Source organism: Leucopleurus acutus (genome assembly GCF_964270905.1).
Source record: "Leucopleurus acutus genome assembly, chromosome: 4".
NCBI lineage: Eukaryota > Metazoa > Chordata > Mammalia > Artiodactyla > Delphinidae > Leucopleurus > Leucopleurus acutus.
The window spans coordinates 127478431-127502190 of NC_139146.1; the positions used below are offsets into that span (position 1 = coordinate 127478431).

The 23760-nt window shown below is 41.9% G+C and overlaps 2 protein-coding genes across 10 annotated transcripts in view; one reads left to right on the plus strand and one right to left on the minus strand.

The window, feature by feature from the left end:
• SH3D19 (SH3 domain containing 19) overlaps positions 1–23182 on the plus strand; it is a 181550-nt gene extending 158368 nt beyond the window's left edge. For 3 of the 9 annotated variants that reach the window (XM_082838663.1, XM_082838665.1, XM_082838667.1), the window contains 10 exons: positions 217–285; positions 462–602; positions 6910–6982; positions 8266–8396; positions 10464–10519; positions 13003–13205; positions 13681–13733; positions 16477–16663; positions 17077–17174; positions 20603–23182. In XM_082838663.1, coding sequence (XP_082694789.1) covers positions 217–285; positions 462–602; positions 6910–6982; positions 8266–8396; positions 10464–10519; positions 13003–13205; positions 13681–13733; positions 16477–16663; positions 17077–17174; positions 20603–20719 — 1128 coding nt within the window. In that variant the 3' untranslated portion in view covers positions 20720–23182. Of the gene's footprint in view, positions 1–216; positions 286–461; positions 603–6909; positions 6983–8265; positions 8397–10463; positions 10520–12463; positions 12983–13002; positions 13206–13680; positions 13734–16476; positions 16664–17076; positions 17175–20602 lie in introns of those variants that run through there. The other 6 variants (XM_082838664.1, XM_082838668.1, XM_082838671.1 and 3 more) reach the window with 4 other exon arrangements.
• Positions 632–2473, minus strand: LOC309961430 (transmembrane and ubiquitin-like domain-containing protein 1; the record flags this gene model as incomplete). Its single annotated transcript, XM_082838675.1, has 1 exon — positions 632–2473. One exon carries the CDS (start codon positions 2471–2473, stop codon positions 1619–1621), a length of 855 nt encoding a protein of 284 aa, XP_082694801.1. The 3' UTR covers positions 632–1618.
• Positions 23183–23760: the final 578 nt, after the last annotated feature.

The following is a 23760-nucleotide window of genomic DNA, read 5'->3' on the forward strand; positions in this document are numbered from 1 at the left end:
CAAGGTCCTGTGGGCTCAGCCCCAGGCCCCCGAGGACTCTGAGCAGCCTGAGAAACGGCAGCCCCACCAACTAGATCCCGAGCTTGAGGAAGCCGAGTGAAGAGCTTAACTGCGGGAGGTTATACTGCAGGCGAACGTGCCAAATCCCCACGTGATCAGCCGCTTAGGACGAGGTTATTTGATTGTGAATAATCCTTTTATTGGTTTATGTTTAAGCTGTCTGTGCCTCACGGAATTGCCAGTGAAGACATTGTCCCGCAAAACCCTGGAGAACTTTCTTGTAAGGTAAAGTAGAGCTCTTTCTTTACTGACTGATGTAAAAAAAAAAAAAAACCTCTGGCCTCTGTTACTGTTTTACACGTTATTATAAATGCTTTAGGCTCCAAAGATTAAAATGTGGAAAAAGTAATAATGTTTTATTAAATAATAATTGCTTCAGAGAGTGATATCGTACCTTCCAGCGTGGGGACGTCCTTGTGATACTGAAGCAGGTGGAAGGTAATTACTTGGAGTGCCGGAAGGGAGCCGCCGCTGGCAGAGTTCACCTGTCTCGCATGAAGATCATCACCCCACTTGATGAACATCTCAGAAGCAGGCCGAACGTGAGGAATTAATATTGTACCGCCTTCATATCACACGTGGCAGCACATTTCATAGAACTATTAATTATAGCTCATTCTCAGGTTTTTATTAGCACGTTTATTTTAACCAGAGTAAAAATTACGGTAGCGTTTTATTCCATTTTAAGAGTAAATTACTTCTAAGAGACTTGCCACTACCATACTAATCACTTTGATACAGAGTGACTACCATGTGTTTTGCCTTTCTCGCATCGTGCTGACTTACAGCAACCAGGACACCCAGTCATTAATTTTCAACCGTGAGAGCTGTTTATTTTTGAAGTAATGTAAACATGTTTACCAAAGTACTAGAGATTAGTTTTCTAACAGAATGGATAATTATTTTAAAGGCGGCCCTAGAAATGCTAAGCCTGACATTAAAAAATACTTCCCTTTAAGATTTAAGCTTAATATAAACCTCATTTCTCTGCTTATAGCCCATAAACATAATGAAATGAGATGTTCCAACAACCTGAAGTCACAATTTAGGCCTAACAATTTGTCGAGCCTGGGAGAATACAATGATTTTTTTTTTTTTAAACTTCACAGTTATTTAATCTGCACATGTTCCAGAGAACCCCTTCCACCCCTCCCAGCTCCCCTTCTCCAGCCCCTCAGTCCTGGAGTCCCTAAATCAGCCCAAGGAGCTGTCAGGGACTAGAGGAGGCTGGATTCTCAGGCAGAACACTAAGAAGGGCCCAGGGGCGTGGCCCAGCTCTGCCCAGCACCGGGGCAGCAACAGCAGCTGTCTGACCCAGAGGAGCTGACTGTTAGTGGGTGCGGAGGGCCAGCTGCCCCGGGGGATGGCCCAGAGCCATGAAGGTCACAGGGAGGGGCCTCCACTGGCCCCTGGAGTGCTCTGCGGCACAGGGCTGGGCTCCAGGGTAGCGGGAAGAGGCAGGTCGGAGAGGCAGGCCTAGGCAGACAGCAGCTCCCGCCGTGTCATGGGGAGCAAGGTCCGGAGGGGCCAGCAACACTGCCAAGAGCCCGTGGAGGCACTACGGGCGGAACACGGCAAAGGCCAGAAGACTGTGGAGCAGGGTGAAGCCGGCCAGACCCAGAGGGGCGGTCCGGGGAAAGAAGGGCCGGTACTGGATCTGGCAGTCCCAGAGCAGCAGCAGCTGGCCACCTGCGGCCAGCCCAGAGGGGACTGGCTCTGACCCCGGTGGGCAGGGTGGGTGTGGGGGACCCTCCCGAGTGGGCACGTGGCAATGGAGAATGCAGTTAGGAGGGAGGTGAAGGCTGCCCAGGGTCTGGGTGTCGTCTTCTAACAGCTGCCCTTGGTAGATGAGTTGCACGTGCTGTTCCCGGCCAGGAAATTGGGTCCTTTTCAGGGAGCCGATGGTGTCATGGGGCCAGGCCCTGGCCACCTGCTCTGAATCGTTGAGGAATTTCAGCCGAAGTACTAGGGGCTCCTGGGGGGGCTCTGGAGGCGGCGGCGTTGCTGGGAGCCCCACGCCAGGCTCTGGCTGTGCAGCCTGACCTCTGTGTCTCAGGCTGGGGGTCTCGGCTCCTGGGGCCTCCCCTCCGATGCTGTTGGTGACTGCCATGGCTCCTCTGGGCTGTGCCGGTGTCGGGGTCCCTGACGGCTGGGGCAGTGGGTCAGCGCCCTCGGCAGTGTGTGCTGAGGCACAGGCGAGAGCCAGCACCGGAAGGCAGGCGCGCACCGCGAAAAGGATGGTCACCTCATCACCCACCCCTTCGGTCAGGGCCACGGCACCTGCCTTGCCCGCTGCGCTGCCGAGCTGGAGAGGCACAAAGAACCCGAGAGGGGCTGGCTCACCCGCCAGGAGCCCTCTGAACTTCGGGGGGCGTCTGACCCCACCCCACCCCAACTCTCCCACAGTCCTCATAGCTCTTCCCGCATACCCGAGCCCCGCCTTGGGACACGGACTGCTCTGATGCCCAGTTATCCCAGACCTGCCCCACGTACCCCTTCCCATCACCAAATCCCAAGTCATTTTTTGTAACCTAAGATCTAGGTCTTTAACCAGCTCCCCAGTTCACCCAAACCCTATTCCGAGGTCAGGGCCTTGACCTTCCAAGCGACTCTCCCTTAAATTCAACCCCCACCAAACTGCACCCCAAAGCTTACCTGTTCTTCCCGCTCAGGTCATCCCAAAGTTCACCTACTCCTTCATCTCGTTGACCCAAAGCTTATCTACTCTTCCGTCCCTAAAGTTTCTCCCAGGGGGAAAAAGGTGGTCTCTGCACACGCCCGCGCACGCACGCACACACACACCCACGCCGCCCCGTTACCATTTACCCAAACCCCGACCCGCTTCCCAAGGCTTCCCCACACCAAACGTCAACCTGCGCCCTTTGGCAAACTGGAACCTCCGAGGGTTGCCGCCCCCCGCCCAACTCGGCCCCTCCTGGTCAGCTCACACCCCAGCCCGAGGCAGCCCGACCCCGCGCCTCCCCTGGAAGCCTCTCCACACCCAGCCTGCTGCAGGACCCCAGATCTCGCCTGGGAATCTGAGACTTCGCCCTCCCTGCCCCCGTCCTCCATCACCGCTCCCATCTTCCCGCCCCACACACCCATCCCCGAGAGGTGGGAGCACCAATATAATGATTATTGAAGGTCGTTTGTTCAGCAAGAAAAATGCCATTGGACAGTTTATAGAGTTATATATATTTATTTTTATTTTATTTATTTATTTATGGCTGAGTTGGGTCTTTATTGCTGGGTGCGGGCTTTCTCTAGTTGCGGCGAGCGGGGGCTACTCTTTGTTGCGGTGCGCGGGCTTCTCATCACAGTGGCTTCTCTTGTTGCGGAGCACAGGCTCCAGGCTCATGGGCTTCAGCAGCTGTGGCTCTCGGGCTTTAGAGCGCAGGCTCAGTAGTTGTGGCTCACGGGTTTAGTTGCTCCGCGGCACGTGGGATCTTCCCGGACCAGGGATCAAACCCGTGTCCCCTGCAGTGGTAGGCGGATTCTTAACCACTGTGCCACCAGGAAAGCCCTAGAGTTATACTTTTAAAAGAGTTTCTTAAGGTATCCAGTTAAATTTTCACTATCTATTAGGTAATGTAGCAAACATGAAAAATGAGACCCATCTGTCATTTAAACCAAGTAAAGTACTTCGTTTGTCATTCAGCCTAGTTTTCATAATCTCGTCCAATTCTTTCTTCTTAGAAGGCAGCTTATCATTTGAGGTTTGCTAAGAAACTAAAAATTTGAATTTCGGAGAGCAGCAAAGCTATGTCTTACGCTAGCTGCAGCTGGGATACTGAGATTTCTGACTTGGGTCCACACGGGGAGGGTTCTTCTGTTAACTCGTTTTCTGTTTTGATGCAGCATAACATCTGTCACCGCTCTTCTTCCTCTCTCAGAGCACACTGATGGGTAACCATGGGAGTTGTACTGTCAAAAAGCTCTCCTCGATGAAAATAGAAGCTGAAAAAATTACAAGTTGTTCTTTTATAGAAGCCCACAGTTTTGTCCACTTGAAACATTATCATACTCAGGCTTGTGCTGTAGACTGGCAGAGAGGTGGCCGCTGAGGGCCGACAGCTGGTGACACTGAAGTGGAGCCTCTCTTAGGCTCTGGGTCATGGCTAACAGGACATTTTTTTTAGAAAAATAAAACTTACCTATTTGAAAGCTTAGTTTTAAGGTAAATATTTCTAAAAATGTGTTATGCTTTCCCCTACCTTAGTCAACAGAAGGCACTGCAGATTATCAGTTGAGGCTGGGCTGTCAGAGCTGGGAGGCGGGGGATCGTCACCTCACTTGGTTCTCAGTACGGACGCGGGGTTTCAGTTTCCCTCCCACTACCTGAGGCGGTGATTTGACCTCTCTGAACTTCATTTTTTTAATATGTGAAATAATATGTATGATAATTCCTCACAGAGTTGATTATACAATTGATTTATCATTATGATTCCATTTATATTAAGTCCAGAATAGGTAAATCCAGAAGGTAGATTAGTGGTTGCCCAGGGCTGAGGGGAGGGTGAGTGGGGAGAGACTGCTGATGGGTGGGAGGCTTCCTGAGGGAGTGATAAAAATGTTCTAAAGTTAGATTGTGGTGATGGTCACACAATTCTGTGAATATACTAAACCTAGGTGCACTTTAAATGGGTGAATTTTGTGGCATATGAATTATATCTCAAAGGCGCTTAAAAAATTAAATGAGCTAATTAATGCATATAAGGTGTTTAACACAGTGAGTAGTGCATAGTGGGTGAACAGTGAATATCAGCTTTTTTTTTTTTTTTTTTTTTTTGGCGGCACTGCGCAGCATATGAGATCTTAGTTCCCCGACCAGGGATAGAACCTGTGCCCCCTGCAGTGGAAGTGCGGAGCCCTAACCACTGGACCGCCAGGGAAGTCCTGATATTAGCTATTCTTTTTACTCATTAGTATTAACCATTAGAGCCATACTGTCATACTAGAAAGAGCTTTGAAATATGTTGGATTTTCCTCCCAGATACCCACCCTAATGGTATGGTCTGAGTTGTACAGACCCCTGTGGGCAACCCTGTTCACCTGTGCCTCTCGCCCTTCATCTGCCAGGCCAAGGTGATGAGCAGCATTCCAGGGGTAGCCATGCATGGAAGGCAGAGAAGGGAAACTGGGAGGCCCAGGTTACTATCCCACCTCTTCTACCTTCTCAGGCTTGTGTTTAGATCTTGGTCCATCTGGAGGTTCATGTTTGTGTTTGGTGTGGGGTAGGCCTCTGACTTTACTTTTTCCAGCAGATGGAAAGCCATCTAGCCTAACACCCCTTAGTGAGCGGTCATTCCTTTTTCCACAGATGTAAATCAGAAAAAATGAAAACCACACATATACACATGTAATAAATTGTGTAAATAATAATTTTTAAAGCCCTCTAGGCTTAAAATATCTCACAGTTCCTTTCCACAATCCCTGAAATTCCCATAATGCCCATTTATTTAGGGAAAAGCGCTGAGCATCCTCTAAGAAAATGTCAGTGTTGCTTTGGTAAACTAATACACTGAGCTGCCATTAACTGTTCCTCTGTTACCATTCAGCTGACATGAGAGAAGACAGCGTGCCTGTGCAGGTGCGTTTTGACTGATTCAGAAAAGAGTCGAGCAAAGGTGCTACAGGGCAGAAGTGGAAGGAGTGGACCTCGATCCCTGCTGAACATCATGGCCAGGGGATGGGCGAGCCCTGAGGGGACAGGAGCCATTGAAGGAGGGAAGAGAAAAGAAAGGGCACAGGGCTTCCCTGGTGGCGCAGTCGTTGAGAGTCCGCCTGCCAATGCAGGGGACACGGGTTTGTGCCCTGGTCCGGGAAGATCCCACATGCTGCAGAGCGGCTGGGCCCGTGAGCCATGGCCGCTGAGCCTGCGCGTCCAGAGCCTGTGCTCTGCAACGGGAGAGGCCACAACAGTGAGAGGCCCGTGTACCGCAAAAAAAAAAAAAAAAAAGAAAGAAAGAAAGGGCACAAAATTTGCCTTCATATATTCCACAGGTTTGCCAATGTTATAATTTCAAATAATATCCTTCAGTCAGATTTGATGATGATGATGTGGATAAGCCTGTCTCTTCATATAAAGAAACTAAGAATAACAGCTGCCTGTCAATAAGAAATGGTCACTCTTCAAATTCAGCTTCTCCTCTGGCCAGTCTAAGCACTTGGTTAGATGGGTAGAGAATACTGAATTCTCTTTGCTAGTTTACTTAGAATTACTGGTGAATAAACCGTTCAGATTAAATAGGAAATCCAGGCCAGGCATGGGAGGTAGCGTTGGCTTTTAAATTAGAGAAAGCATTCAGTTAAGTGGTAATAAACGAAATGGATTTTAACTTTTTGTGAATTATACTTTTGTGGAAGTCATTAGCTCTTTTCATTACAAAAGACGAGAGCATAAATTGCAGAACTTCTTTCTTTTCCCATCTTAATGAAGAGACTGCTTTTAAGGCTTTGTTCTTAAGGTTTAGTCCTGATCACAGTTTATGGGAAAAGTGACCCTTGAAAGGTAAAAAGGTCAAAAACCACTACTTCAGGATAGAATAGGTACTGCTTTAAAAAGAAAAAAAATTAAGTAATTTCCTTTTGTTTTACTCTCTTGCTTTAAAAAATGCTAAGGGATATTATAATTGAGAGTTATTTCTGTTTTCCTCTGGCAAGGACACATGCCTTTTCAACCTGGTAATGATTCCCTTGTGTGGCTCAACTGTGTGGTTTGCATCTTGCACTCATAATGTAATTGTGTCAAGAGGACCCTAATGAGGAAAAATAAAATGGTCTTAGAGTGAATAATAAATCCAGCGTCCATCCTGCACACTCCATTCACCGCCCTGTTTTCCCCCTAAGGATCCAAGGCACGCTCAGAAGCCTGTTGACAGTGGTGCCCCTCATGCTGTCGTTCTTCATGATTTTCCGGCAGGTAAGGACATAAGTAATAAAGTGGTAGAACCTTAGGATCTGGGATCAGGCATCCGCCCCAGGTTAACCTTTCAAGGACATCCTTCTCATTTTCTGTACCAGCAGAGCCCTGGACTGGAGAGGTCATCTCATCCCTCACCCCACCTTCAGGAAAAGGCATTCCAGAAAGCTTAGCTGTAATAGCTTTGCCTTTGAAACTCCCTGTGACAGAGAGAGGAGGAGTGTTTCCCTTACAAATGAACAATTAGCAAATTGCCTACCAGTTGCAAACTTTTTCACTCTTTCAAAATGGGGTACCAAATACCAGTTATAATGAAATTAATTTGAATTTAATAAGTGGAGTTCTTTTCTCCTAAGGGTTGTAAAACCAACACACGTAGCTCAGCTATTACTTATGAAATGAGTATAATATAAAAAATAGGGACTTCCCTGGTGGCACAGTGGTTAAGAATCCGCCTGCCAATGCAGGGGACACGGATTTGATCCCTGGTCCGGGAAGATCCCACATGCCGCGGAGCAACTAAGCCCATGTGCCACAGCTACTGAGCCCACGTGCTGCAACTACTGAAGCCCATGCGCCTAGAGCCCGTGCACTGCAACAAAGAGTAGCCCCCCCAGCCACAACTAGAGAAAGCCCGCATGCAGCAACGAAGACCCAGCACAGCCAAAAATAAATAAATATAAATAAATAAATAATATAAATTTTTGTAATCAATTTTTAAGTACCTTTTATATCCAAGGCTACAAATAAAATAAATTCCTGATTTATTTATAACCTGTTTTTTATCCACTTGGTAGACTGATTTTTATTTCACTGTGAGTAAATTTATTTGCAAAAGAGCTGTAGGACTCCCTTAGTTAATATTTTGAGATTGAAATGATTTTTAAGCATGGTTGAGAATAATATGAATATTATACCATGTCTATAAAACTCTTTTCATTGTTAAAATAGTATTCAGCAGAGGGTTTATATTGACACAGGAAGAATCCTTGGCCAGCACAATGTTTTGTGTGTGTGTGTGTGTGTGTGTGTGTGTGTGTGTGTGTGTTTTAACCATTTCCTATCAATCAGTGCCTGGTAAATATATCTAATTTGATCTTAAAAGAGGAGGCTCATAACAACGATATCCAGGAAAAAATAATATATTTTTAAAGTCAGTTTGATTAGTATAACCTGTTCTCAGAATCAGTAGAACATACTGCCTCGGTGGACAGAACTAAATGCTACTTTAATCAGATCTGCAAGCAGGGTAATTCATCATACCTAATTATTTTATGTTACAGAGCAAGTTGATGATTTGAACCTCACTTCAGGAGAAATTGTTTATCTTCTGGAAAAAATAGGTACAGATTGGTACAGGGGGAAATGTAGAAACCAGACTGGTGTATTTCCTGCCACCTACGTCAAAGTGATTGTAAGTAGATTGTGCTTGTTTAAATTGGTCATATATTCAGTGAATTCTGTGTAATTTGCAGTTCGGAAAAAAAATAACCAGAAGCCTAGATTCTTGGGTTCTGGTTCTCTCTCTTCCATTAATTCATTTGGTGTTTGAAAAATTCAGAAATAAAGGTTTGTTCAATTAGATACTAGTTAATTATTCATATATTATGGAGTATTAGCACTTAATGCTTAAATGCTATCTGAAATCCTCAGGTGAAAAACTACAGGTCCACTGGTGAATCAGCTATTCTTGGAGGGTTGATAAGCACTTGAGGGTATATGTTAATTCTTTGCAACATTCAGCAAACAAGAATTAAATGAGGGGCTTCCCTGGTGGCACAGTGGTTGAGAGTCCGCCTGCCGATGCAGGGAACACGGGTTTGTGCCCTGGTCCGGGAAGATCCCACATGCTGCGGAAAGGCTAGGCCCGTGAGCCATGGCCGCTGAGCCTGCGGGTCCGGAGCCTGTGCTCCGCAACGGGAGAGGCCACAACAGTGAGAGGCCTGCGTACCGCAAAAAAAAAAAAAAAAAAAAAAAGAATTAAATGATACTGGATTGTCCTGAAGGAATGTTTGTTCTCTGAGGTTATGGTACCACTTCTCCTTTTCTTTGGAGTACATTTCGTTACTGGTTTCTTTCATCCTTTCCATTCCCATTTATTTCAACCTTTAAAAAAATAGATTTGGGAATACCAAAGTACTTTCATTGGAGGTAATGGTCCATTAATGATTTTTCACATAATAATTCCAAATCTGACTGGGAAACATATATTAAAGTGTCCGAATTTTATACACCCTCAAAGCCTAACTTGTGTAAGTAGAGCCCTGAGTGTTAAGCCCGAGTGACTGAGAAACATGGGGATGAAATCAGACTGCCACTTGAACGTTTATATCAGTAGGAAGAGAATGACTCGGTCTCTAATATAACTTATTGATACTGGAACATATCAATAAACCTGGCTTAAATAGTTGAGCATTAACTGCTTGGAGGGGTGGGGGTAAGAAAATGATTTTCCATTACATCAGAAACTTAGCAAACAAATATAACAGAAAACCTGTATTTTTCAAGTATGAATGAGGTTGAGTCTCTTGAATTACGAAATGTGGGTCTTAAAAATTGTCTGGTATATAAAAATACCCTGATTCTTTGGAGAAATCCAACCACATTCTCTAAATTAATATTAAAGAGTAATGTTAGTTTTAGCACTCTTCCTCATTTTTCTTCTGCCCAATGTAGCAGTACTTCAAAAAGCACAATTACCACACTGAAATCAATCATACTGAATTTGCCAGATTATTGGTGTAAGTGTTATTTCTAAGCCTACAAGTTTAAAAAATTGTTTTAAGACTTCGAACTTTTGAAATTCATTAAGAAGGGCACTGATTTATTTAATGTAAACCTCAAAGCCTTAAGTAGTTTTCAGACTTATAGTGCATTATGGTCAAATATTTCATCACAACCCAGTTCTCTGGAGCCTTGTAGATGAGTTATTATATAAAGTGCTTGCCTCTTAGTAGATGCTCACTGAGTACTAAGTCCTCTCTTCCTTCCCTACTCACGTTGAAGGGGAAAATGTGTTCCAGGGTTATGAAAATGGAGAGAATCCACAAGTTTGATTAAAAGATTTTATTTTAGGGTCATGAAAGTATTGCAGAGTTCTACCAACAGTTTGAATAGGTGTCTATGTAGTAGTGCCTGATGCCTAGTTTCTATCCTAAGCTCTCCTCACCTGAAGTTTTCAACTTAGGGGATAAGGGGTAGAGTATACTCAGTCAGGGGTAGAACGACATTAATGTGCTTATTCCAGCAAATAAGAGGATTGATTGGTTATTCAAGGAAGGCTACATCACAAGTTACGCATATTTTTAAAAACCCTAATTCTGGATTTCATACCTTTGTAGCACCTGTGGTACATTTCGTCGGTTTAACACCTAGCTAAACTGGCTAACTTCAGTCATGAATTTGCTAATTACTTAGCTTAAATTTATCTTATTAAAATCTGAAAGAATACAGCTGTTGTCTTGATTTTTGTCTTTACTAGACTGATGTTCCAGGAGGAAATGGGAAAAGGGAATCCGTCACATCTCATTGTGTTAAGTAAGTTTTACTTGTGTTGTTTTTTGCACAAGATACAAAGGATGTGAGCATTTATGTCATCCAGAATAAACACTTCAGATGTTTGATTATTCAGATTCTCAATGTGTCTTTTTAATTATGAGGAAAACTACTTGTTTAAAAATTCTGGTGAAATTGCAACATGCTGATAGAAGCAACTCCCCATATCAATACAGGCCATATAGACAGGCACAAACAGTCTATCCCGGTGCGTCCCACAGCCTGGCCTCACCCGAGCAGAGAGGTTTCATCATCCAGGGCATTTTGTGTTGGCCTTCTGCTGTTTGTCTACCAACAGATTTCTAGAAGGTTCAAATATTTTTTGTCATAGTGTTAGGGAACCGCTGACCGAAACCACCCACCTTGGCTAGGCACGATGATAACCACTTGTACCGAGCTGTCTCACAACAGGAGGTCCTGATGAGGAACTTGCTGCTGACCAGGAGAATTCAGGAGGGGCTGAAAAGAGGGAAGAGATACCAGCCCATAATATGTCTTGTAAAACTAACTAGAAGAATTCAGGAGGGGCCAAAGGGAGGGAGGATACACTAGCCCATAATATTGTCCTACCAAAGTCCCAGAATCCTTCACACTGGAATCCATCTTGGCTGAGGATGGGCGCACCACCAGGAAGGACCCTGAGTCAGACTAAATACAGGCCAACCAAGATGACTGGGAAGAGACAACCCGGAAACTAACCCCATTACCATAAAACCTGAGACTGCGAGCCACGTGGCAGAGCAGTTCTCCTGGGGTCTCTTACCCCGCTGCTCTCCACCCAGGCGCCCCTTCCCAATAAAGTCTTTTGCTTTGTCAGTACGTGTGTCTCCTCGGACAATTCATTTCTGAGTGTTAGACAAGAGCCCACTCTTAGGCCCTGGAAGGGGTCCCCCCGCTTCCTGCAACAATAGAAAATATTTAAACCTGATAGAGGGACTTCCTTTTTGGTCCAGTAGCTAAGACTCCATGCTCCCAATGCAGGGGGCTTGGGGTCAATCCCTGGTCAGGGAACTAGATCCACATTCCGCAACTAAGAGTTCACATGCCGCAACTAAAAGATCCCGCATGCTACAACGAAGATCCCACATGCCACGACTAAGACCCGGTGCAGCCAAATAAATAAATATATATATTTTTAATGAACAAAAAAGTAAACCTAACAGAAATATGAACCCTACAAAAACTGCTAGGCATTTTGTATTGTTTTGTTTTTGTTTTTGAAAGTAAAGGAAGAGTTAATTTGGAGGGGTCGTCTTTATGTTTGAAGACCTTTCCGTGAATTTATGTACCCTTTTCTGCATCACTGTAACTCCTTTGTGATTTAAAACATTGCCACAGTGCAACTTTATATTCCAGTTAAATGAGCAAATTAATAGAATTCAGTACCTGCTGAAGACTGTAAACCTGTCTTTAAATCGGTCAGACATAAGATATGCTCCCTGAGGACTTCAGAAAATAAATGCAAAGGTTATCACAAATAAGAAAACTTCTGATGCCACAATAGTTTAATTCTGTTTCAGGTTCAGTTTTTCTCCTATTTTTAAGCAGTGTTTATTGTGTCAGCAGGTTGAATTTAAAGTGGGCTTTCATGGCTGTTGATCCATTGACCTGACATAAATCAGACTTTGATTGTAGCGAGTACCCACCTATTCTCTTCAGGCAATTGCATCTCCTTAGTCATAGCTGTTGAAACTTCCTTTCCAAAGCCTCAAATCAAAAGTTTGGGAATCAGTCATGTCTTCTAGGGACACAATTTCATCTCTGTTTTTATCTTATTTTCAGTCAAAATTGTAGATCATTCTAATTCTCAGAAATGAAGCCTTTTTAAAGGAGATACAAAAATCATTTTTAAAACAACAGTGTAAGATATAAGATTAAATGTTATAAGATAATAAGCCGAGTTTCTGTTTTCTTCGAACCTTCTAGTTTTGAAGGCCATTCATCTATATACACAACTCACTGATTCAGCATACATTGAGCATCTACCCTGCCCAGCTGGTGCCCATTGCATTTCTGCCATGGAAGTTTGATGTCTTGCCCTGAGATTCTCAGGGTTAACACTCCTAAACTCAGTGCATTTATGACTGAGAGGGTTCAGACTTGGCCCTGGATTACTGTGGCCCAAGGATACAAAGACAAGGAGACTGGGGAGATTCTGTCGTGAAGAAAAGGTGATCAAAAGATGTGCAACATTAACCAACCACCAGCTGCTTATCTGGGATTCTGCCTGTACTTGTGACCTTGACTTTAGCCTTTCTGAGTGAATAGGTTCATATCTAAAAAGTAAGGACTATCATTTAGAAATATAGCTTATTCTTTTTCATGGAAAATTTTAAACTGTGCCTAGTATACCTTGTTCCAAAGTAAACACAGAATATTTATTGAAAGACTAAATGAAGGTTTTAAAGCATTCTGAAAGTTAGTACTCTCTAGTTTAACCCACAAATGTGGTCTTCTTTCTTCAGAGGCCCAAGATGTGTTGCTCGATTTGAGTATATTGGAGACCAGAAGGATGAGTTAAGTTTCTCAGAGGGAGAAATTATTATTCTTAAAGAGTATGTGAATGACGAGTGGGCAAGAGGAGAACTTCGAGAGAGATCTGGGATCTTCCCCCTTAACTTTGTGGAACTCATTGAGGATCATCCCACCTCTGGTACAAATGTTTTAAGTGAGTACAGGGAATATGGTTTTTTATTATGTCCTATCCTAATTCAAATAAACCAGATAATAGGTTAATTCTTAAGTTGCATAATAATCCATATTGCCATATTTTTTAAGGTAGAAGGAAAAATGATTTTTAAATGGTCAACATCATTATTGGGATAGTCATTGTTGTGGCAGTCTCTCAAAGAGCTGGTTTTGGTGTTTCAGGTAGTTAGTGGTGGCTTCATATTAGAAATGGCAGGAAAAAAAAATCACTGACTTTCAAACAGAAATGGCCTATAGAATATAACTAATGTATATCCTCCTTCGCCTTACAGTAAAGGAAACAAATCTGGAGAGGGTAGTGCTGGGCAAAGTTATACAGCCAGTACATGAAGAGACTGATCTGGAATCCCAGACTTTTCACTCTCCCCCCAAAGTTTTTCTCCAATACTATATGGTCTTTACAGCTGAAGTTTTGACATTTTTTTAAAATACAGGCACAAAGGTACCACTGAAAACCAAAAAAGAAGATTCTGGTGCAAATTATCAGGTAGGCTGCTTGAATAGATAACTGTAGTGAAAGCCAAGTTTTATCTCTGGGAGGACTATTAAAATCATAATTATCAAAAGAAAATGTTATAAATCATTTTTTGTGTTTTTTTTAATTTATTTATTTATTCATTTTTGGCAGTGTTGGGTCTTCGTTGTTGTGTGTGGGCTTTCTCTAGTTGCAGAGAGCGGGGGCTACTCTTCATTGCAGTGTGTGGGCTTCTCATTGCAGTGTCTTCTCTTGTTGCGGAGCACAGGCTCTAGGCACTCTGGCTTCAGTAGTTGTGGCACGTGGGCTCAGTAGTTGTGGCTCATGGGCTCTAGAGTGCAGGCTCAGTAGTTGTGGTGCACGGGCCTAGTTGCTCTGCAGCATGTGGGATCTTCCCAGACCAGAGCTTGAACCCATGTCCCCTGCATTGGCAGGTGGACTCTTAACCACTGCGCCACCAGGGAAGCCCTGTAAGTCATTTTTTAATTCATGTAGCAAATATTTGAAGTAAATAGATGATTAATATCTTTATTGCATATAGAGCTCATACAAATGAGTTAGAAAGACATGCAAACCCTGATAAAAAACAAGGAGAGATATTATTAGAATATTCATGAAAGAGATACTATAAGTGGCTGATATTAAAAAAGTATTTAACCTTATAGTAATCAAAGAAATGCCTTGTAAAGAGACAATAAAATACCATTTAACATATCTAGTTAATGAAGATTCAATACAACTCAACAGTAAATAAGTAATTATAAGTATGTGAATGTTAAAACAGAGAAAGTGCAGATTATTGTTATCATTATTTTTATTTCTCACCCTAAGAAAAGGATGAAAAATGAGACAAGGTTTTAGTCACAAAGATGGTCATGGTGGTGTTATTGTAACAAGAAAAAATTGGAAATAACCTAAATATGGTCATTATCGGGAGAATGTTCTGAGGACATTAAAAACTAGATTTGTAAAGTAAATGGCATGGGAGGAAAACATGTATTATAGGGAAGTTGAATATATAGCATAAAAAGACTATGAGGAAATGTGTTTGTTACCATTCAGTTGCCCTTAGGTAGTGAGATTATAGGTGGTTGGGTGTTCTTCCCATTCTTCATATATTTCCGAACTGCCAAGTGTTTAGGAGCATTTGTATTATTTTATAATGGGAGAGAGAAAAAAATGGATTAAAATTTTTACACTGTATAACATGGCTTCAGAAGTGTTTAAACTGAATAGGAATGTGGGTGACTTCCCATTGTTTTTTGTAACATTATTTTAGAAGAGTGAGCCTGATGGGGTCATCGTTTGTCAAAAATGTCAGTGGTAATTAGGCTGTGTGTCTCTCAATTCTTTCATCTTCCCCCCACTGCTAAAGTCAAACAGGAAAGAAAGGGACTACAGTTCTCCAAAAGGAAATGTTCACATGGTTCCCTGTATTTCTTGGGAGTGACAAGTACCGTTCTTTAGGGTTGGTTACCCAAGTACAGGAACAAGACAGTAGGGTTAGGGTTTTTTGTTTAATTTTTTGTTTTTCTTTCAAGCCATCAGTTGATGAGAACTTAAGATGTACCAGGCACTGTGCTAAGCATTCTACACGCATTACCTCATTTGATCCCCAAAGCAACTCTAAGATGAAGCTGAGGCTCAGAGTAGAGAAGCTTCTTGCCCAGTGTCAGCGAGGAGGTGGCAGAGCTGACTGGCGGGCTCCAAGCCTTTGCTCTTAGTGTTATCCTTGCCTCTCGCTTGGGCTTCTTGAACTTAGGGCTCCCATCGTGACTTGGCAGTGATGCCTCTTCTCAGGGCAGAACCTTCTTCTGATGTGTTTGCAGTAAAAGCATTACTGTTGGAGCATTCCCCCACACTAGCCCACCATATCTGGGGGATTATCCTGCCAGCCTTGGCGCTAACTATGCGTCATAAAATTAAAAGTGTGGGGACTTCCCTGGTGGCACAGTGGTTAAGAATCCGCCTGCCAATGCAGGGGACACAGGTTCAATCCCTGGTCTAGGAAGATCCCACATGCTGTGGAGCAACTAAGCCCATGCGCCGCAACTACTGAAGCCCGCGTGCTCTAGGGCCCGCATGCTGCAACTACTGAAGCCTGAGCGCCTAGAGCCCATGCGCTGCAACAAGAGAAGCTACCGCAGTGAGAAGCCCGTGCACTGCAACGAAGAGTAGCCCCTGCTCACTGCAACTAGAGAAAGCCCGCATGCAGCAACGAAGATCCAATGCAGCCAAAAAAAAAAAAAAAAAATTAAAAGTGTGAACTAATGAAGTCCTGTGCCATGGAATCTGATAGCCTCTGAAACATGTAGAGACCTGGGAATTAACAGACTGCCCATTCTGATCCTTCCTAATTTAGATAAAGAACCTCACTGAAAATTATATGCTTTGCCAGAATGTTTTCATAGTGTCATAAATACTATACACAAATATTGCAAGCTTTTATCTAATTTTAGTATAACTGTCATAGATAATAATTAGAAAAAATTTTTGCTTAAGCATTATATAGCCCTAACAGAAAGTCACAAATTTTATCACGTCTGTCATTTAGAATTCTATTTTAAGAAAAAGTTATTGGAAACTTTTATTTCTGAAACTCAATAGTGACATAAGGTATTGAGTGATTTAAAGTGGCCTTCAGGCGTTGAAATCTTATGACCCCTTAGCTTTTTTTCCACCACTTTTTAAGCTTTGTAGAAATTAATCTCAAACAAAATCTCACATTTCTTACCAAACTTCTGATTTGAAACAGGAGAACAGCCTTTCTGCAGAATGGTGCGAAGCTCTTCACAGTTTCACAGCGGAGACCAGTGACGACTTGTCCTTCAAGAGGGGAGACCAGATCCTGATTGTGGAACGTGTGGACTCCGACTGGTACAAGGGCAGACTGCGCGACAGGGAAGGCATCTTCCCCGCAGTCTTCGTGCGGCCCTGCCCAGGTGCGACAGCTGCAAGGAAGGCTCTTACCCTCTAAGGGGAGTGTGAGGCCTTTGAAATGATACATATTCCGTTTCCCTCTGGCCATGTTCAATTTAAGTTGTTTGCCTACATTTGCAAGTTGATTCATAAAGTTATGCAAACTTTCTTCATATAATTTATTGAAGTTATGGGCAAAAGAGATTTTAAAATGCCTTCAATTAATAATGGCTAATTTTGTCTCCTAAATATTAATATATTTTGTATAATTTTTTTCCTGCTAAGACAGCATCCTTCATCTTGTTGCAAGTTAGGTAAATTCAAAATTAATTGAAAGTATTATGTCCTGGGAATGACAAGGGGGTTTCTTAAAATGTTCGACTTGTGTTTTAGTCCAATGTTTTTCTATATATTTGAATTTTTGGTGTCTTCACAGCTGAGGCTAAAAGTACGGCTGCTTTAGCACTGAAGGGGAGGAAGGCCAAAGCCTTGTATGATTTCCATGGGGAGAATGAAGATGAGCTTTCCTTCAAGGTCAGAATGTGTATCTTTTTGTAATTGCATTAAGCAGCTATAAATTTTGAAATGTCTTCCACTGAAGGGTGGAACATTTGGGTGGAGTACTGATCATTAGTCAAGAATGAACAGGGCTTCCCTGGTGGCGCAGTGGTTGAGAGTCCGCCTGCCGATGCAGGGGACACGGGTTCGTGCCCCGGTCCGGGAAGATCCCACATGCCGTGGAACGGCTGGGCCCGTGAGCCATGGCCGCTGAGCTAGCGCGTCCGGAGCCTGTGCTCCACAACGGGAGAGGCCACAACAGTGAGAGGCCCGCGTACCGCCAAAAAAAAAAAAATGAACAGATCTCAGACCCTCATTGTGAAGAATGAGATTAGAGAAAGTGAATAGGGCAAATGTAAATTATCAGCAAGGCATTTAGGTACTTAAAGAAAGCCTTATTGATATCCATAGCACCACAGTCGCCTACCAAATTCCTTATTCCTTAGCCTTATAACACGTCTCACTAATGTTGGAGGTTTCATTGGTAGCCCTAGTAAAGGATGATCCTCTACATGGCCCTTGCAGCCTTCATGTCTTTGAAACCAGCGGAGAAATCAGGTGGCAACTACTACAGCTGGCCTCTGCAGCAGTGCCTCATAAGACACCGGAGTCTTGTCCACAAAGACACTGACTAGACTTTAGGGAAATGATCCCAAAAGGTTAAGATATTTTGCACAAGTCTTTTTTTTAGAAGCCTAAAATCTAATCTTAATCTTACTTCATCAAGGAAGTACCTTTTATTTTTTTAAAGTAAAAAGAATACTTCCATGATCCTGTTTCCGCAGTCCACAGTTCGACGGTGGTCAGAGGAAAGCACCCAGGGTAGTACTTTGAGATTGGGCCAGAGGAAGGAGGGTGGCTTTAGTAAGTCATTGCTGTCAGAAGAGCCTGTGTCAGACAGTGGGAAATTCTCCATTATCGGAGATGCTCAGAGGCAGGGGTGCCATAGAAGGAATTAAAGTATCCAGGAGTGATTGGACAAGATGAGACTTAAGACAGAGGGTACCCAAACAAGGTTTTCATCTGTCTACAACAAAATGAGGAAAACAGTGATATTGAGTATGTGCAGGCTTTAGGGGAGCCATGGAGAAGGGGAGGCATGCCTAGATATATAAGGTTGCTAACTTTTCTATTTTGTGATGGAGTTTTACTTTATTCTGAGAATTTCTTCTTTCTTTAAATGTCATTTCTATTATAAAATATTATTAGTAAATGTATAGATTTCTTATGCAAAATTATAATTGGTAACCCTATATCAGTTTTTTTTTTTAATTTATTGGTCCATAAAATCCAAATGTTTAGAAACTGTTGCCCTAGTCCTTTTCAATCTTGAGAGTCAGTGGCTCAAAATTAATTCCTTTTATCTTTACATAAAATGTTACTGCAAGTGAACACTCTGGATTCAGACTTTTGGGATATTATTTTGGCCTTCATTTAGGTTATGTCAATGTAACAGAATTCACAGTATCATCCAGAAAATAGGTTGTCTTCATTTTACAAATGCCTGGCTGTAAGCAAGATAGTTCTGGAGATTTTTAGTTAAGGGATTCTGCACCACTTTCAGAGTTGTTGATTAATATTTTATTAAATATCCACAGAATATTAGTAAATAAAACTTTTTAAAATTGTCCTAGCCCTCAGAAAACTGACATAGTATGTATGTATGGACCAGAGCTAAGAAAAATAGTTTTAGTCAGTGATTATGTTATAGTTTAGGAAGTGGAACTTACTTGTTAGTCAGTGATTATGTTATAGTTTAGGAAATGGAAGGAACTTACTTGTAACAGAACCTTTGAATGCCAGAATTTTTACAGATTTTAGCAAGGTAAATTAATGACATGGGATAGTCAGCATTTTCCCTTAAGAAAGGCCTTAAATCAAACCAGTTTTCCAAAGGGCAATGTCCTAGGGCTACAAATAAATCCATTTAGCCTGATAAAGATATTCTTAAAAGTAGCCAGGGTCATCTTGGACCATTATAGAATCCTAAACCCAGATTCTAAGCAACAGTTGGAAACCATAAAGAACAAAATAGTTTCAGGAGATAACAGATGAAGACATAATTTTTGAAACTGAGGAATTATAATGCATACACGAATAAGATACACAACCCCTTTGGCTAACCTGATGAGGATAAATCATGTGCTGAGTCAGGGTGAAGCTCTTTAAGACAGGAAAGAATGCAAATTTGATATTGAGGCCGTGGAGGAATGGAATAAACCAAATGGTAGAGGAGAATACCATTATGTGGAAGAATATAGAGTACAAAGTGCTCAGGATGTTGAGAAAAGGCAATTGCAGTAAAAACCTTTCTAAGTAAAAAGGTCTACTGTAAAACGTGGTGACCTCATGCCTAATAGCAATACGGGCCCTGGAATCACACTAGGTTTGAATTCTGTCTCTACCACTAACTAGACATGCAACACTGAGCAAGTCACGTAATCTGACCTTCGGTTTCCTTTTCTTTAAATTAAGGAAATCTATAAAAATATTTCTCAAAAATGGGGATAATAATAGTACCCACTTCTAGGACTGTGTTGTTGTTTAAATGAATTAATTTCCACTATTCTTAGTTTGTTAAAAAATAAAAATAGGGCTTCCCTGGTGGCGCAGAGTCTGCCTGCCGATGCAGGGGACACGGGTTTGTGCCCCGGTCTGGGAAGATCCCACATGCCGCGGAGCAGCTAGGCCCGTGAGCCATGGCCGCTGAGCCTGTGCGTCCGGAGCCTGTGCTCCCCAACAGGAGGCCGCAATGGTGAGAGGCCTGCGTACCACAAAAAAAAATAATAATAAAATAAAATAAAATAAATGAGTTAATTCCCATGAAGTACATAGAAGAGGGCAAGGCATACAGTAAACATATGGCTCACTCTCTCATCTTCAGATCTCTGCTTAAGTGTCACCTGGCTGCCCTAAAGAGATGGCAGCCCACACTTTCTGTCCTCCTCTGCTGGCTTATTCATCTCCCAACTCTAGAATAAGGTCTTTACTCTTTGCTGTATCCATAGTGCCCAGAATAGTGTCTGACACACAGTGGGTACTCAATAAATAATTGTTAGATGGGGAAAAAAAATTTTATATATATGATAGCTGGTATTTTTATTTATTAAAGAAGAATTTTAGATTAAGAGTGGTGAATTTGGGGGGCACAAAATACAACCAGGAAAATAAAAGTGCAACAAGGGTGACAATGGCAAAGGAATGCGCTTTGATGAAAAGAGCATACAAGCTAATGGCATCATTAGGGTTAGATCATCTTTGTGGTACATTGTTTAATCCTCTTGGCAAATCAAGATAAATGAGTTATATAAAGAGGAGATGTACCTGCCTCTCCAGGTGGGCTGCTTACCATGCTTATCCTCAATAGAAACTAATAATTATTTTCAATTCCTGTCTTCTTACAGGCTGGAGACATAATAACAGAGCTGGAATCTGTAGATGATGACTGGATGAGTGGAGAATTGATGGGAAAATCTGGAATATTTCCCAAAACCTACATTCAGTTTTTACAAGTCGGCTAAAGGTGAAGCTTGACTGTGTTCCTTGGCACAAGAACTCACTTGAACTATCACTTTGACTATCAGATATGTTTTTGCACTATTTTTTTAAACTGAAAGAAATATCTATGCTGTACATGGTATACTAGAACTTTCTGAAAGCAGAAAACATCTGATTTTGTAGTTAGCTTTCATTCACAGTAGAAACGTGCGCACGGAAACCCATGAGCACATTTCTACCAAGGAGGACATCAAGCAGGATTAGCAAGGCAGGCAGACCCTTCCCCCGGGAAAGTGTCTGGTGACAGGGCAGCATGAGGACACTTAGAAGCAGAAGTTGCACTGGGACCTCTGTGTTCATCAGCACAAGTAAATTAACCTGCTTCTTCATTTTCTACTTTAGTTTTAAAAGAGGATATTTGTTATTCTACATAACTATCAGGCCATGGTTGGTAACCTAAATTTCATTACTGATATTCAAATTAATTCTAACAGCTTGAGCACATTATCCTTATTACTGGAGCAAAGCCTTGCTCCAGGAGAGGGTAGTTCATTGACTAGTGGGAGCCTTTGTGAGCACATGGTGAATCAGCTCACAGTCACCACATGCGCCTGTGGTAGCAGGTGTTTCCCCTTTGTCCCAGTGTTTGAAAGGTGTTGAAATTTGATGTATCTTAGTCAAAAGAACCAAAACCATCCTGAAATGCCTTGCTAATACAACTAACCCTTCCACATACCTACAGTACTTAATTTCTTTCCTCTGTGTATACTTTATGTTAACAGGGTTATTATAAGCACATTTTCTGAATCTGCAATCATTCTTTTGACAATTACTGGTACCCAAAGAAAAATTCATTTTCTTTGAGTTACCCCAGTAATATATAAAACTATGTCTTGTTATAGTGGTACATTATGAATCACATATATCTCAGAATACAGAGCAACTGTTAAGATGGAAAACAATGCCAAACCCCCAGCTCATTCTTCCAAGTATAATCAGAGCGAAAAATAATTTGAGAATCTGAAGGCTGATACTTTTGGGGTTGTTTTCTTTTTTCTCCAGCTCTTCCCTGCACAGTTATTAGAGTAAATAAAAAACCACTTCCCTGCTATCCATTGTTATGCATTCCAGGCTTAAGATAAAAGTGGTTCCTTGCAACACTGAATCAATTACAGTTTATGGGCTAAAGCCAAATAGGTCGAAGACAATCTTCCGAACAGATCAATGGAACAGAACTTCATTGAAAATGTAAAACACTTTCCCAACTATGTTCATAACTTTCTTCTATTTTTGAGAAGAGTTTCATATGCTGGGCCACTTTTTAGCTTTTGTTTTTGTTTCCACTGTCTGAATTCAAAGTTAGGCAGTAAGTGGTGAAACCATCATGTGAACACCACGTGGGGTTCTGTAAGGGAGGAGATATTTTCTCTGTCTTTTATTAAAGTTCATTTCCCAGTATATGGTTAAAATTGATTTTGGAATATGGGGGCTGTTCTACATGTTTTGGGTAAAGAGGACAGTATAAAGAAAACTGGTCAAATTTCACTCAAGTTATTTCATAAGAAATGGATGACTTAAAGCATAGTATCCCAACTAAATTCCTATTTGCAGCAAGCTTGTACAACAGCAGGAAAGAGAGAAGTGGGGGGTAGTGTCTGGGATAGGACATAAGGTATATTTCTTTGCCTGTGTAATTTTAACATCTTATATCAAAGATCATGAAAACCTAGCTTTACTGGAGAAAAATATTCCTTTTAAATTTTGGCCTCTGTCAGCAGAATGATAAGTGCAATAGTTGTAAATCTACTTGACACTATAATAAACCGAACTGAACTTTTCAAAGTCCTTTTCTCATACATATTAGACTGAGGTTTTTGAGAACAGAGTTGGTATCTTATATCTCCAGCCCTTTGCACCATATAGGCTCAATAGAGGGTTTTTGGTTGGTTGATTGGCTGGCTGGTTGGACAATTTTCACATAATAGTGATACTATCTTGGATCCAATATGCTCCAATATCTTTCCTCTTTATTGACACAAAATTTGCAGTTTTATGTCTTCCATTCCATCATGCTACATTTTTTGTTTGCCATTTATTACCTACTCAACTGACAAGAAGTAAAAAAGAAGTGTAGCATGGTGTAGGTTTTTCATAGGTGCTTTTTTTTTTTAATTTATCTATTTTATTTATTTTATTTTTGGCTGCGTTGGGTCTTTGTTGCTGTGCACAAGCTTTCTCTAGTTCCGGCGAGCAGGGGCTACTCTTCGTTGTGGTGCCCGGGCTTCTCATTGCGGTGGCTTCTCTTGTTGCAGAGCATGGGCTCTAGGTGCACAGGCTTCAGTAGTTGTGGCTCATGGGCTCCAGAGCACAGGCTCAGTAGTTGTGGCGCACGGGCTTAGTTGCTCCGCGGCATGTGGGATCTTCCCAGACCAGGGATCAAACCCGTGTCCCCTGCATTGGCAGGCAGATTCTTAACCACTGCACCACCAGGGAAGCCCCTTCATAGGTACTTTCTTATTCTGTATATTGACTGAACATGATTTTTATACTCAGTGAATTTCCTAGTGAAGAAATAGAAATGTATTCTTGTTCCTTTCAGGAATTTTAGTTGAAAACCTAATGCTCATCCAATCCTCCTCAAACTAGAATCTCCAAATCCTTTTTCTTTGGTGGGTTAAAACTAGCGAAGTCATTTAATATGTTATTCTTACCCTTTTGAACACTAAAAGCAGATTTCTTTAAAAGATGCCCTTGCTTATATGGCTGTCATTTGTGCTCATGGAAATCACAGGTTTTTAATACAGTCTAAAACATTCATAATGAAAGAAAAATCAGTACATTTATCAAAATTTTAGAAATGGCATTTGAAAAAATATATTTTTCTATAGGGTTTGTTATATATCAGTACTCTTAACAATAATTGTTTATAGTTTTTGTTCAGCTTCTTAAGCTTAGATAAATATACGTAGAGAAATAGTGATGATATAGGCTAATTATAAGGGGATATTTGGTATAATCATTAATGGTTTATTCTTTTTAATTAATGTCAGATGTACATGGACCA